Genomic DNA, 15,943 nt, shown 5'->3' with positions numbered 1-15,943 from the left:
CTTTTGTGAATCTAACTCTGTGTTCCCTGAACTTTTGACTCTTCAAGAAACAGTCCTGACTTCATGCTTGCTGACTGTCCAATCTTTACATGTTTTCAAATTCCCCAAAGCTAGCTCCTTACTCAGATAATCTAGCATCTTTTTCACATATGCCTCTTATATGCCAAAACATGACATCTTCTTTTTCATCTAAAATACACCTTTCTTTGCTAACTGTGAGCTATTATTAGTCACCTGCTGACTCCGAAGGATAGAAGTTACTTATGGTGTTGTACATATCGTTAATCTATTTAATATCTCACACACTTGAGAAATATCCTTTCCCTTGTTCCTCGTACAAGCATTGGGTATACAAACAGTTACTGTTTTATGGCTTTTAGATAGAATCTCTATAATTGGTTTGTCTCTGAACTCAGGATACTTCTACCTCATTTTCTTAAGTCCTGGAATTATAGATGTGCAATACCAAATGGGAAATGCTTTCCACTGCAGCTTGTGTAGCTCAACTCATTTGTATAGATGGTTCTCATTTCAGATTTCATTATTATAAAACTGTCAAATACCTTCATTCTCTGGACAATTTTTTCCAAAGGCACGTGGCTGACACAGAGCAGAAATTTTTTTAAATAAAGTAAGGATGTAAAAGTACTATAAAAAGAAAAGTGAGAAGATAATTATGAAAAAAACTTGTATGAGTGAAGAACTTATGAATAATTTCAGACACTATTTTATTCAATTATTTTATAATATTGAAATTGATTAGGAATTAGGAGCAAATTTTATTTTCTTGCCCAGAAATAAATACAGATAAAATTTTGTCTTTCAATTATTAAACAATAATGCTTTTAGAAGTTTTAAAGGGCTGGAGAGATGCCTCAGTGGTTAAGAGCACTGACTGATCTTCCAGAGATCCTGAGTTCAATTCCCAGCAACCACACGGTGGCTCTCAACCATCTGTAATGGGATCCGATGCCCTCTTCGGGTGTGTCTGAAGACAGCTACAGTGTAATCACATACATGAAATAAAAAAAGAATCTTAAAAAAAAAAACGGCTTTAATTTTCATGCCTAAAAATGCAGAGAATCAGTAGTCTGTGTGTAATGTCAGCTCAGTGTTTCTGAAGCATGGGTTTGTGTTTGCTTGGTTTGGGTTAGGATTTTTTGAAATAAAATAAATCATTTTAGAAAAAAAAAAGAAGTTTTAAAAACAGTAAACACATTTGCTAGAATGGAAGAACCTTTTAAAAATATAAGAGGATATATTTATAGCAATTTCATGTTTTGCAAACACATTCTATAACATTTCAAAACTGTCTTTTAGGAATTCTATGACTGCAGTTGTATCAACAACTCTGGCTTCCAGAAGGGAAATTACTCAGCACGTTTGGGTGAATGCCCAAGAGACAAATGCAAAACCAAATATTACTTTTATATAACTTTTCAAGTCATTATGTCTTTTTTCACTGCAATGGGAAGCACTTCTTTTATCTTGATTCTGATAAAGTGAGTATATTTTTTACTATGTGTATGTATGTGCATTTCTGTATGGAGTGCGTGTGTGGGCAACCATTTAGAACTCAGATAGTTATCTCTGAAATCAGTCTTCAAGCTCCTTCTACATCCACTGTGGAAGCAAGATCATCTGTCTCTTAACTTTCAAGGATCTGCTGGTCACTCGTCAGATCACAAATGAGAAGACAGATGAATTCTGGGGACCTACACATAGGTCTTTACATTCCTAAGGCAAGAAATTTACTGACTGAGACTTCTCCTCATCCTATGTATAAATTGTTAAGACATTTTTATTACTTGTGTATGAATTTATTTATTGACTTCTATTGTCTTCCACTTGGGACCTAAGCTTATATCTTCTCCCAATTTAATTTTATAAGAGGATATATTTTCATGATTATTTCATTAGTCAAATACTATAAATAATAATTTTACATATGCTTCTTTCATTAGAAAATATATATTCTGTGAAGTCTCCGCTTGATAGACACTTAAAATATAGAATTATTTGGAATTTTCTCAATTGTAAGCATCTCTATTTAAGTTTAGAAAAAGTTTTATGCTCAGTTCATTCTGCCCTAGGAATCGTTTATTGATATTAATGAAAGAAACACATTTGGAAGCCTGACAAGCTTAAACTTCAGTCACTAGTAATATTTCTAGAATGTGGAGATGGCTTATCAATTAACAGTGCCTACTGCTTATTCAGAAGGCCTGAGTTCAATTCTCTGTTCCCACCTCAAGTGTCTTACCAATAACTCCAGCTCCCAAATGTCTGACAGCATCTTCTAAGCTCTGAGGGCATATACAGACACACAGAAAGACACACACACACACACACACACACACACACACACACACACGCACACACACAATCACAGATATAAATTAACAAAAATAAATTATATTAAAATTTTAAAATGGCAATAATATTTCAAAAGTTTTAATTTGCCCACAGAATAACTTTTGATCTAATCTTTTGTAATAGAGTGTAGGCTTAAGAAATAAATATATAAAAAGAGTGGAGTTCTTCAGCTTTTAGCCAAATATTTGTGTAAGATTTATGCTAAAAGAATATTCTAAGGTAAGTTAATAGATAAGTTCTTGTGGACATACATTCCACAGTATGACAGCAAAGACCATCATGAATCAATTTATTATTAAAATGAGCACCTGGAAATTCTAAAACAATCCTAACGTAAGAAAAGTCTTGCTATGAGGAACAGGAACATAGGTGAAGGCAGGATAGGAGCTATGGTTATCTCAAAGGCACATCTAAAAAAAAAAGGTTGTTCAATCTCATGATCTAAAAAAAAATGTGGCTAGATGAAGATTTTAGGAGAGAATTGGATTCATGCTTTAAACCATGACACCAGAACAAAAGCTAAGGAATTTGGAAATAAAACAGAGTCAGTTGTCTGGGAGAGCTGAAAAGACCGAGGGACAAGTGCAGTGAGGGGCCAGGAAGAGAGCAGTTCCTAGAAGCCCCATTTCACTAATTTATCCACAGTCATATTTAAAACCATAAGCACATAACACTTGTATGTTGATCTTCAAAAATGTATTATTGTGAGTATGATAACCTGGGCTTATACTTTTGAACTCTGTGTTGATTAACACTCTCCAAAGGCCAAGAGACTGGAGAAAAGGTTGTAATTGTCATTTAAGTGAGGATAGTAGCTACACTTGTTTAAATTCTATTCTGACCAAATATGATATTAAGGTGTTTCCCATGATCAGTTTGTCCTATTAAATGTAAAATGTTGCCTATTTATAAAGAGAACATTTCTCATTTATGAAAGATTCCTAAGTTGTTCAAAATCTACTTAAAATTCATAGACTTATGATAAACAAAAATATTAAACTCAAATGCCCAAGAAAGGGATGTTTTATAACTTCGATGTGGATCAGCCAGGAAATAAAAAGAGCTTTATCTTTCACAGACAGTACGTCTGGCATCACATGCCTGAATTACCTGTTCGATTGGGTTCTCAGGTGTCACTTAAAAATCATCCCTTGATACAATGTATCATGAAAGAAGATAATGAAGGATGAGTTTAAATTTAACTTATTACTCCAAGCAGATCTTGCTAAGTTAGAAAACACATCTAATGCTTGGGGTTCTTTTTTTAATTATTATTTGGAGGTATGTACACTATATTGAGGTACTCCACATGACAGGCAAGGTAGGAATTACACTCACTGATAAGTACAGTATGCTATAATGTGTGCACCAATGTGCATACATGTAAGCACACTGGTGATAGCATGCAGCCAGAGTACAGGAATGTGGCTAGGGCTGAGTGTCCATGCCTATGAACAAGGCTGTCTATATCTATGTCTGCATACATGTGACTATCTGTGCACAGCATTCCATCACTGCTTTTGTCCCGAAAAGTTGTTGGAGGTGTCCAGCCCACTCTGAAGCAAACATCAGTCCCTTCAAGAAGCTCTCTCCATTACCATGTAAGCTAAGGACTCTCCTGGGGTGAAAATGCACATGGATTACACAACTGAGTTACCTGTAGTGTTTCTAGTGCAAAACCCAAATATACTCTATAAACAATAACATCATTGAAGTACAGGAACTCAAGCAGGGACAAAACACCATCTCTTCCTTTTCCAAATCTCCCTCGATAAGTCTGATGTTCGAGAAAGATTTCAGTGACCAAGCCAAGTTCTACTTCCTGCTGACTTCCTTCATCTTACTTACAAAATAAATAAAACACAATGAAAAACAAAAAGACCCATCCCCCAGAATTATAAGCACAGCTTTCTGTCTCATGAGTGCAGTGTGCTCCTTGCTGAGCTAGTACCATCCTTTACCAATCATTCTGCATTTACTGTCTCCTAATATATACCCATGATGTTTTTAAATTCCCATTTGATTGTATTAGCTCCCTTAAAAACTTTATTCATTTATTTATGAGTCAGGGATCCACTATGTTGCCAAGGATGGTCATACACTATACCACTCATGTGATCTTCCTGTCTTATCCTCCATAATCCCTGAGGCTGAGACGGAGCAACCAGCATTCTCATGCACGGTTTAAAGTCCTCAGTAATTGGTATCTCTCCAGCAAGGGTTAAGGATCAGTCATATTTCAAGGAAACTGTAGTTCAAAGCACTAATACCTATTGGATCCTCACAAAGAATGAGGTGAAGAACTGTTTTCTCTTGTTGAGAGAGGTGAAGTGCTTTCTTCCACCTGGGAAAATGATGTGTCTACTTAGCCCTCTGAACAAATAAACATCAAGTAGTTTAAGGCAATGTAAAATATGACATCAGTTTAGTATTTCAGTAAAAGCATTTAAGCAGGAGTAATATCCCACTCACCCATTTTCCACATGACTTCACTCTCATCAATATGGATGAGGTTTTTTTTTTTTTCAGAAATAAGAGTGTCACCAGCTCACTAAATTCAGAAACATCAAAATATTTTTATAATTATTTCATAAGTACATTAATATGTTTTATAATACATTTAGATCCAAGAATGTATTTCTTTTTATAAATATCTCTTTTTGAAGATTTATGTTTGGTTTCTGTGTACATATGCTTGTATGTATGAGCATGCCTGTGTGAGAGGTACCTGCAGAGGCCAGAAGAGTGTGTTTTATCCCCTGCAGCTAAAGTCACTAGAGGTTGTGTTATGTGCTGTGCTGTGCTGTGTTGTGCTGTGTGGGTGCTGGGAACTGAACTGAAAGCTGGTCCTTTACTGAAACAGTAAGGACTCTTAGTGCCACCTCACTTCTTCAACCTGGAATGAGTGTATTTCTCATAAAACATAAAATGTATCCAGGCTCGGTAATTCACATCTGTAAGCTCAGCACTTTAGGAGGCTTAAGTAAGAGGATTGCTAAGAGTCCAGGGTCAGCCCGGGCTAAATGGTTTCAACTTTGTGCACCCTCTTGAAATCATAGCATGATAAGTCCTTATTACTCAGCAACTTGTCTCTTCTTAAGCTGTGGATGATATATTTAAAATACATGGGCTATTCTCATGAGGGTTTTTATCCAACCATAAAGAAAAATAACATCAGCAAATATTTTAAGTTTAAACTCAACTTATCATTTTGAATGCATTTAAATTTGATTTATTTATTTATTTATTTGCTTTTATTTTATTGCAGGATTGTCCAGCCTGAATTGAAATCACTTGCAATGGGTTTTCATTCATTGGTTATACGAACACTAGGTATGGTACACACATCAAATTCAGGAAACAAATATTCATGCCAAGCTGAAAAGCAGAGTGTAAATGCGTTTTAATTCTAAGGAAAGTTTACAGGTTTAAGAACTATTTCTATTTTAGCGAATGAGAGCAGATGATGATATAAGAAACCAGAGTGATATGAAAGAGAATTTGATAGGTAATTGCAAAGTTGGAGATAGACAAAGGAATTGTCTTGTCTGTACTATTAGTATGACACAGAGATCGGCTGTTCACTGCAATGACAGGTGCTTTTTTCAGTCTGGCTGGCGAAGGATCATCTCCGTACATGGCATTTCTAGGTAATGCCTCCTGTGTGTTGAGAGTGTTGGGAATTTGGTCAGTTTGAGACTGCACAGAACACAACCGAAGCTGACAGGCATTTTTTTTTTTTTTTTTTTTACTGTCTGGTACTGTAAGATCCAGAGCCTTTATGAGCAACTAAGCATGTGAAAGGGGAAGGAGAACTCACACTCCAGAATCTATCACCTTAGATGAAGACAACATTTTAATTAAAACGAAACTCAAGAAATTGTGACTTTTATGTCAAGATTAGGTTCCTAAATCTCAAATTTCTAAATATTCAGAGGACATAGGTATTTAGGGAAGCATCTCCCTCACTTATAACCAATTACTCCTAAATATGTGTTGTTAATCACAAATGCTCATATAACCATTGTAGGATTTGTATACATTAAATGTTTATATGTGAAGAAATATAAAAAAAGTAAAATTATATACCTAGAAATAGGGCAGAGAGCTAATCTGAGTCAAGCACTGATGAAAAGATTTTGAAGTTCAGCAAAGGAGTTGGGGGTATATCCTAGGAATCTTTTCAAGCTAAGGAACATAGCCTTCACTGGCAACAGTGGATAAGAAATGATTCAGGAAGTGTGTGGAAGACACAGCCTTGGATACTCAAAAAAGAAAAAGAAGAGTTACAAGAAAGAGAGAAGTAGTGAGAAGGAGAAGGAAGAGAAGAGGAGGAAAAGGGGGAGAAGTAAGGCCTCTTTGGTGTTCACTGTCTATCTCCTGGATGGAAGGTTCTTTATATACCAGAAGCCCCCTACTTCCAAAACCCACATGATTTTACATACCTATCTGCCTCCAAAACCCATGTGCAGTGTACTTCCCAATCTTTCTGATAGGCAAAGGAGAAGCTAAGAAAATAAAAAAACGTTTCTGTAGCATCATAAAACATAAAGAAAAAGGCAATTTGTCATCGTATTTAGGAATTATGGCTTCTTCGAAACTAAATGTTTCAATAGGAAAAACATACACCAAGCACAAAACTACTAATTCAAGGCAACTCTCTTCTACACAACATGATGGAACACTGTGAGACATCTCTCAGTACATGGAACTGAGTAAGTTACCTGGAATAAGCTACTGTAAACAGTAAAACCCTAGCAATGACCAAAGCTGAGTTTCTTTTTTTTTTTTTTTTCTTTTTTTAAAGAGCAACTTCTCTTTCTTTTTTTTTAAACAACTTTATTTTACAAAACAGAGATAAATGTACAGATTTTAAACATTTTTTGCTTAAAATTACACATTTTTGTCAGTACTTTTTTTCTGATTTTAACATAGTTTTTACATAAAACTATATGAATATATTTTTTAGTCAGTACTTGATTTTTTTCAAGGTTTGCTAGTATGCCTTGAAAACTTAATAGTTACAATGAGCATAAAGTACATGGAAAACAAAATGTAACATGGAAATACTTAAAGTTTTCTTGTTTTGTAAATATTTTTTTGTTTTGTTTTGTTTTCTTTATTTCTTGGACTTCATACAGTCTGTGAGCTGTTTCTGGGGGAGTGCAAGCCTCTGGGGTTAGCATCCCACTATCAGTGACTGCATATTATGCCTGTTCTTTTGTGACTAGGTTATCTCACTCAGGATGATATTCTCTAGATGCAGCCATTTTCTTAAGAATTTGGTTAAGTCATTGTTTCTGGTGGCTAAGTAGTATTCCATTGTGTATATGTACCACAATTTTTGTATCCATTCGTCTTCTGAAGGACATCTGGGTTCCTTCTAGCTTCTGGCTATTATAAATAGAGCCGCTATGAACACTGTGGTGCATATATCTTTGTTGTGTATTAAACTGTCTCTAGGGTATATGCCCAGAAGTGGAATAGCTGGGTCTTCAGGTAGTACTATATCCAATTTTCTGAGGTATTGCCAGACTGATTTCCAGAGTGGTTGTATTAGTTTGCAACCCCACCAACAGTGGAGAAGTGTTCCTCTTTCTCCGCAGCCTCTCCAGCATCTGCTGTCATCTGAGTTTTGGATCTTGGCCAATCTGACTGGTTTGAGGTGAAATCTCAGGGTTGTTTTGATTTGCATTTCCCTGATGGCTAAGGATGTCGAGCACTTCCTCAGATGTTTCTCGGCCATTCGGTGTTCCTCAACTGAAAACGTTTTGTTTAGCTCTGTACCCCATTTTTTAATAGGGTTATTTGATTCTCTGGTGTCTAGCTTTTTGAGTTCCTTGTACACCTTGGATATTAGGCCTCTATCTTATGTGGTGTTGGTAAAGATCTTTTCCCATTCTGTTGGTTGCCGTTTTGTTTTCTTGATGATGTCCTTAGCCTTACAGAAACTTTGCAATCTCATTAAGTCCCATTTGTTAATCTTTGACCTTAGAGCTTGAGCTTTGGTGTTTTGTTCAGGAAATTTTCTCCTGTGCCTATGTGTTCTAAGGTTTTCCCTACTTTCTCATCTAATAGTTTCAGTGTATCTGGTTTAATGTGGAGATCTTTGATCCACTTACACTTGAGCTTTGTACAAGGAGATAAGAAAGGGTCTATTTTCATTCTTTTGCATGCTGAGTGCCAGTTGGACCAGCACCATTTGTTGAATAGACTGTCCTTTTTCCATTGAATGTTTACTGCTCCTTTGTCAAAAATCAGGTGACCATATACATGAGGGCTCATTTCTGGATCTTCTATTCTATTCCATTGATCCACATGCCTATTTCTGTACCAGTACCATCATAGCTGAGTTTGTTATCTAAAACATTCAATTTGTTTTGTTGCACCAGTAACAGCACACAGAAAATATACATTGCAGATGTACATGTTTTATTTTGCAAGTGATGGCCCTGGTTTCTTTTTGAAACATGGACATTCTAACTTATTTTCTCAGACAAGTTTCCTTTGGAAACATTGGCCTACACTATCAGTCCACTGTCAACCTATTGCTCTCAGACAGCTGGAAATGGGAACGGGGCTGTGGCAGCTCAGTGGCTTTCATGTCCTGCTCTTATAGAGTTCAAAGTTCAGTTCTCATCATCATTTGATTTGCTCATCAAAATACATCAGAATTCTAACCAAATTGCTCCCGAATGTGACCTTTACTAGCATACTCTATGAATCTGTGGTCAGTTTAAAAACCAAGTCAATTTCACAGTTGATTGAAACAGGAGCAAGAAGCAGTTGCATCTTTACACGATGCATCAGCTCTGGAGAAGTCCTGAACTGTACTTTTGCATACTATACAAAAGGCCCTTTACTGAAGGTTGGGCCCATGACTAAGGCCATGCAATCAGAACACAAAAATAGAATTTACCAACAAGGGCCCTAAAGTTGAACTGCTCAGGTTACTCCAAAAGATATTTAAACAAGTACAAAATCAGTGGAAAGAAAATGGTGAATCATGGAGTCAGATGGCACAAAAAGGAACTATTCTTAACCTAGAGACCACCTGGTATAAGAGTTCTATCTTTAGATTTCCTTTTTTCCATCTTTGAAAAATTTGATTGTATTTTTAACAGTAACTTTTATTCATGTGTAAGTCTACATGCATGATTTTCTGTATATATACCAGCTGCCTGCAGAGCCTCCAAGAAGAACAAATCATATTCTCTGGAACTGGAATTGCAGGCAGTGAACTTCTGGATATGGATGCTGGAACGTATTTTCTGTTGCTTTCAAAAGCAGCAAGCACTCTAAACCGTTGAATCTTCTCTCCTGCCCCTGTTTTGACTTTGGCTCAAATACTTGGACACACTTCTGCCTTAGTGGGATTAGGAAAGTCCTTTTATTCACTTGTCACAAAGCTCCAAGTCTACTTTAATTATCTAGAAACTTATGGTGAATTAAAAAAAAAAAACTGACCTATAGATATGCCACTAATAGACTTTGACTAATTTGTATTGTAAGAACATAGTTTACAGGCATGCAGAATTCCTTGCTCATTATGTGTTAGGGATGGAGACAGACAAAAGATGTGTATGGTATTACACACCCAAAGATGGTACAATCTTTGAAAAAATCTATTGATATTAATTCTTGCATATATTCAAGCAGAAACAAATACATTTTCCTAGAAAGTTTTCAGATTTTCATTCTTCACTATGTTTCAATATAATATTACACCTAGGTTTATTTTAAATGCGTGTCTTAGGTTGATAGCTTTTCCTTTCCTGTTGTAGGAGGAATTCTAGCTCCAATATACTATGGGACACTCATTGACAGAACATGTATTAGGTGGTCTGTCACCAGCTGTGGAGCACGTGGGGCATGTAGGGCATATAACTCCAAACTGTTTGGGTAAGTTGTCATAAATGTACTTCATTCATCGCTTTTATCTTTTGACTATAATGATTGCTAAATTATTTGATTTTCCTTTTATAATTTTTAAATGTATATGAGTACATTTGTCTACATGTATGTGTGTGCTCCACTTGTGTGTAGTGTCCATAGAGGTCACATGGACACTTTAGACCTGGATTTACCACCATGTGAGTGCTGGGGACATAAGCCAGGTTCTTTGCTGCAGCAGTTGGTGTTCTTGATCTCTCAGCAATCTCTTTAGCCTCACATAGATTACTTTCAATAAAATAATTATTTAGTAATTAATGTTGCATTAATGAATTCTTTATATTTGCAATTATATCAGGCAATCTCATTTTAACACTAGTAGAAACAATAGTAAATGTATGTGTATATTTTTACATTAAATACAAAAACATGAAGGTTCAAAGATAGTAATATGTTCAAAGTCATACAACTAAGAGCAAAACAGACAGACTTTTTGCTCAATAATAGTTTTATTTACCAAAACTCTGCCCACACCCAATGCATTATTGTCGCTGCTTTCTGAAGCAGAACATGATGGCCAAATGAGGGTCTGATCATAAAGTAGGAAAAGGAGGAAACTCAGTGTTCTGTTCATGGGGAGAGAAGACAAATGAATGGTAATTTAAAATGGCAAGTGTAAGTGATATTCTTTAGAAAAGTTTATTAGAAGTTTAAATATTGATTAATTATAAAATATATGTTACTCAAAATAGTTTATCTTTTGGTGTTTTTTTTTTTTTTTTTTTTTTTTTTTTGAGACAGACTTTCTCTGTGTAGCCTTGGCTGTCCTGGAACTCTTTCTGTAGATCACAGAAATCCATCTACCTCTGTCTGGTGTCCAAGTGCTGGGCTGGAATTAAAGGCATGCACTACAGTGGTCTGGCTTCAAAGTAGAGTCTTAGAAAACAATCTGAGAAGTACAAATATGTTTGGATCATGACCCAAACCCTCAAACTGTAACAGAAAATGTTAGAGTACTTTTAAACTCTCTATAATAAAAATTATTTTAAACAACACCCAAAACCAAAATAATAATAGAAGAAACTGGACATATGATATAGTTAGAAGGATGTTATTGACATCTATCTAGATCCCTCAAAAATTAAAATGCAATTGAACAGTATAATGGATGGGGGGGGGGAACCACAGAGACTTCCATTGCTATGCATAGGAAATGGCACAGGTGGGAAGATGGTCAACCTTTTCTAATTCTAGGCTGTACACCACTGTTATCTGTCTTCCCAACCATTTTCACTACACACCGCAATTAAGAATTCTTGCTACAAATCCTTACCACTGGTGTTGGTGTCACGGTCCTGTTGTTGCCTTGGTCCTTGTGGGTGGTGCTATGGTGGAGTTAGTTAATGGTGTTGTTAGTAGTTATGCTCGGATCCTGATAATCTTAATACCCTGACATATCCAAGATTGAGTTGGAAGACTGTCAATTATCTTCAGGCCATGATTATTATTTTTATTTTTTTTTAATGTGACTTCTGTTTTGTTTTTCTTTTCTCTGAAAGTTGGATGTAAATATTACTGTAAAGGGGATACTACAATGAATCACCATGTTATAAGGCACATGGTGACTTTCTATAGTAGTATGTCTGAGTCTCAGTATCAATGGACCTGGGTGAAGGGACTGTGAACCCCTGATGTATTTGTGCCTTCTCTTTTCATTGAGTTTAATGAGTTCGCTTGGGGAAAAAGATCTGGATATTCCTCTCTTTTACCAGAAAGCTAGAGTTAGTCAGAATTTAATATTTGTATCTTGACACTTTATTATCCAATGTATAATATTTGATGTTTTAAATATAAGTTCACCTTTTTAAAAAAAATTTAGGTCTGCATAACAAACATACATGCTGTAAGAGGTACCACAAAATATAAAATAATATTTGTCTCTCATTTTTTTTCTAGAATCTTCTATGTGGGTATGAACTTATCTCTAAAAACTCCAGCACTTTTATTATATGTTGTATTAATTTATGTAATGAAGAAAAAATATAAAATAAGTGATAACAAGACATTTGAAAATGGAAGTAAATTCACAGATGGAAGAAACCCAGAATCTGTAAATAAAAATGAATACTATTGTGTACCTACTAATGAAGAAAACAGTGAAACAACTCTTTAAGGAAAGAGAAACCTACATCTATTGCTGTGTTTTCAAACACCCTCATGGTTCTTTCATTGACTGTTTTCACACTTTACATATGACAAAGAATCAACAATCTTGTGCATTTATAATAAAACAAACTACATATCAAAAGAAACAAAAACATCCTTGTTAGGGTATAGTTGTGCATTTGAAGAAAAGAGTTGAATATGTGTGATCTGTAAAAATTTAATGAATGAAAGTTGGTCAGTTTTCAATAGAAAAACAAGTATTCACTTCAGCATTTATAACTCAATAAAATAAGTAAGGAGGCTAGGATGAACAAAGGGAGAAAGGAATGTGAAAAAATTGGTGTCTTTAAATTAGTGTCTTCAAAGCTCAAAATTTGCATTTGCTTCATGCCTACCAAAAGCCTTTGTAATGGGTGGCTTCATGATGTGGCATATTCTGGGATCCATGTTCAGTCATATATTATACAAAATTATTAATTTAAAATTGTGTTTAATGATACATGCATTTTTTTACACATGCTGTATTAAACATTGAGAATGAAACTGCAACATTTAGAAAAATTATAAGCTATAATTATCAAAAGCTTAGCTGAGAATGCATTTTTAACAGCTATGCAAATGGATTGAACAAACACACATTGCCTGAAGAAAGCTAAATCCATTGAAAAAATAAGACTTCACTCCACCTTTCAGTTCTCTGAAATAAGTGTGTACCAAACAGTGGGTGTTAGATGACATCAACATTCAAAACTACCAGTGCTTTGTCTTTTGTTTTGGATATGAGACATATCTGTCTATCTTTACATCATCTATACTCTATATCTCCTCTCTCTCTCTCTCTCTCTCTCTCTCTCTCTCTCTCTCTGTCTGTCTATCTGTCTAAAATGTCTAAAATTAAGATAGGATGAATGAGACAAATGTCTCTGAGACAAATGTCTCTGGATATTGTATTTTCTGGTGAAATCACATCTAGTGTAGTAAATGGTAGAAGTTGAAATTGCTTTATTGTCACATGTGAAAATATTTTGTTTGCACTAAAATAACCTATTGAAATACCTTTCTATTACTATAATAAAATATACTGACAAAAAAGTAACTCAGAGGAGAAAATTATTTATTTTGGCTTGCATTTCTAGATATATGGGGTTCACCCTGTTTGGAAAGACATGTCAATAGGTACAGAAGGCATGGTGATAACAGCAGGAAAATGGCTAGTCACCTTTCATCTTCCATGGGCTTTGCTGATGCTGGTCTTCACTGACAACACCGCAGAATTGGTTTGCCTTGTCCTTTTCACTGACTTCATAGAGAGAAAGGCACCAAAGAACTTCTTGTGATATGCTGGCCGCTTCTTGCCACTTCTGTGGATTCAGGTCAACTGGCAGAGCCTAACAGTTTCTTTTGGATCAAAATGTTATATCTGATTCCTTAATGGTGTTTGCAAGTGGATTGAACTACTGCTGATTTTTGTGAACTGAACCTGCTGATATTCTGGCAATGAAGATTGGAATCGCTCCAAAGAACTATTCATAATCAGGTTCACATTCCCATTTTCTTTATTAAACTTTCCGTTTTACAACCTCTGGTGGGTGGTGGACTAGAAGGATGGTAAAAGCATTTAAGAAACCCGATTAAAGTAAAGTAGATTTTTATAAATCTATGCCCACAAAAGGTAGTATAGCAAACTCATTCAATGTGAGTCCTTGTTAGTAGGTGAGAACTGATGTGGAAGTTACATATAGTAATCTTCCCTTCCATTATGGAACCAAACAAAGATTTTATTGATAATACACAAAAAAATCTGAGGGAAACGTCACAGGCTATGTCAGGGAGCATAATCTTTTTCTGTGAGCAGAGGGACAACATTATTAATTTTTTAAAGCTCAAGAATTTTAATAGAATTTAAAAGAAAAACTCATGGTAGCTTAGCTATAAATCTCAATGGCTTCCTGGAAAAGGCTAATGGAGAGGAGGAGGAGAGAAAAGCTTATGTTTGTAAGTAGTTACATGGGAATCAGAGTGAAGAGATATCAGGTAGCTTCCAGATGTTGTGCTACTTTGGTTTCTGCCACTGTAACAAACATTGATCAAAAGCAACTTGAGGGAAAATAGTTTATTTCAGTTGACATCTGTAGAACATCATTGAGGAAAGTCAGAGTCAAAACTCCAGGCAGAAACTTAACAGTGTTCATGAAGAAAAATAATTGGATTGTGCTCTCTCTGGCTTGCTCAGTGTGTTTTCTTGAGTATCTCAGGACCACCTGCTTAGATAAAGCACAAATCTCAATGGGCTTAGCCCTCCACTTCAATCCATAAACAAAAGAATAGACTATAGACTTGCCTATAGTCCAATCTAATGGGGTTATTTTCTGAATTAAAATTCTATCTTCCAGATAAATCTAGTTTGTGTCAAGTTTACAAAACTCTAACCAGGACAGGATGGTCATCTAACTCAGGTTAGATTTTCACCTGAGTTTCCAATGTCCCTTCTGCCCACCACAGCATATGTGCTTCTGCTCCAGTTTTTATGGTCTTGGGAAACCACTGGTGAATTATGTAGAGAGTGTAATGTTACCTAGAAGAGTGACCCTGAAAGACCAGGATAAATTCTGATGACCCCCTAACAGGTAAAGTAGAAGATTCCTAGCAGGTAGAGTAGAGCCAAAAATGTAGGATAGCCAGTTCAATGTCTCTGTTTCAGGAACTAGCTGATCATAAAGAATTTATGAGCTTAAGGTCAGGGTGACTCTGTTTCAGAAACTGATTGATCATAAAAACATAAAAGTTAAAAACAATCTTGAGATACCGGATATTCCCCCTTGCGATTCTTCACTGGTAATTTTTACCTTATAGGCAATCATGAGAAACCAGGTATTTTCCTTACTATTTTTCACTGGTATTTTTAGTATTTTCCAATGATATACTCCCTCCCAATTTGGTTGTGTGTATGTTTTTTTTTATTGTTGTTGTTGTTTTTTTTTTTTTTCCATTTACAAACTTTCTCTTCCAGTCACTTGGGGTCAGACTCCTCTACCCCTGTGTGGGATATGAGTCTCAACCCCAGTGCACTGGTTCATTAAAAATCTTCATGTAATTGTAGCAAGGACGGTCTCTTGTGAGTTCTTGGGGGGGTCATGTTTTCCGAGACTTGACTGAGGGTCTACCCTATGTGGGGGTCTTTCAACCCCATCAACATAACTGTGGGAAGTTATCAACCTGCCTGTACTAAGACTTTGGGTGATATGGCTCCTATTAGGTTGCCATGTACTGTACTTTCCACCCATGTTCCACTAATTAAGACAACTAAGCTCACTGGTTCACTAGGACAGACAGTGGAATTGCTGTTTTAGTCTGTCACTGATTTCTAGTCAGGGTTTAATAGACATATGTCCAAGCTCTTCAGGAAAAGTTACTCATATGTAATGTCTGTAAGGATCTAATGGCAGATGACATCAAAGATTTATGATTAAGTATGGAAGAGATCACATGATGAGGCAGAAAATTAGAG

At 35.7% G+C, this 15,943-nt stretch overlaps 1 protein-coding gene across 1 annotated transcript in view; it reads left to right on the top strand.

Moving 5' to 3' along the window:
* The window catches only part of SLCO1B3 (solute carrier organic anion transporter family member 1B3), a gene marked incomplete at both ends in the record, with an annotated part of 52,864 nt that extends 40,422 nt beyond the window's left edge, over positions 1-12,442 (top strand). The window contains 4 exons of the mRNA XM_080914181.1: positions 1,321-1,502; positions 5,645-5,709; positions 10,161-10,278; positions 12,226-12,442. Of these exons, the coding sequence (XP_080770307.1) occupies positions 1,321-1,502; positions 5,645-5,709; positions 10,161-10,278; positions 12,226-12,442 (582 nt within the window). The remainder of the gene's footprint in view (positions 1-1,320; positions 1,503-5,644; positions 5,710-10,160; positions 10,279-12,225) is intronic.
* Positions 12,443-15,943: the final 3,501 nt, after the last annotated feature.

This window comes from Micromys minutus, assembly GCF_963924665.1.
Source record: "Micromys minutus genome assembly, chromosome: 3".
Taxonomy (NCBI): domain Eukaryota; kingdom Metazoa; phylum Chordata; class Mammalia; order Rodentia; family Muridae; genus Micromys; species Micromys minutus.
This window is presented reverse-complemented; position numbering and strand designations above follow the sequence as displayed.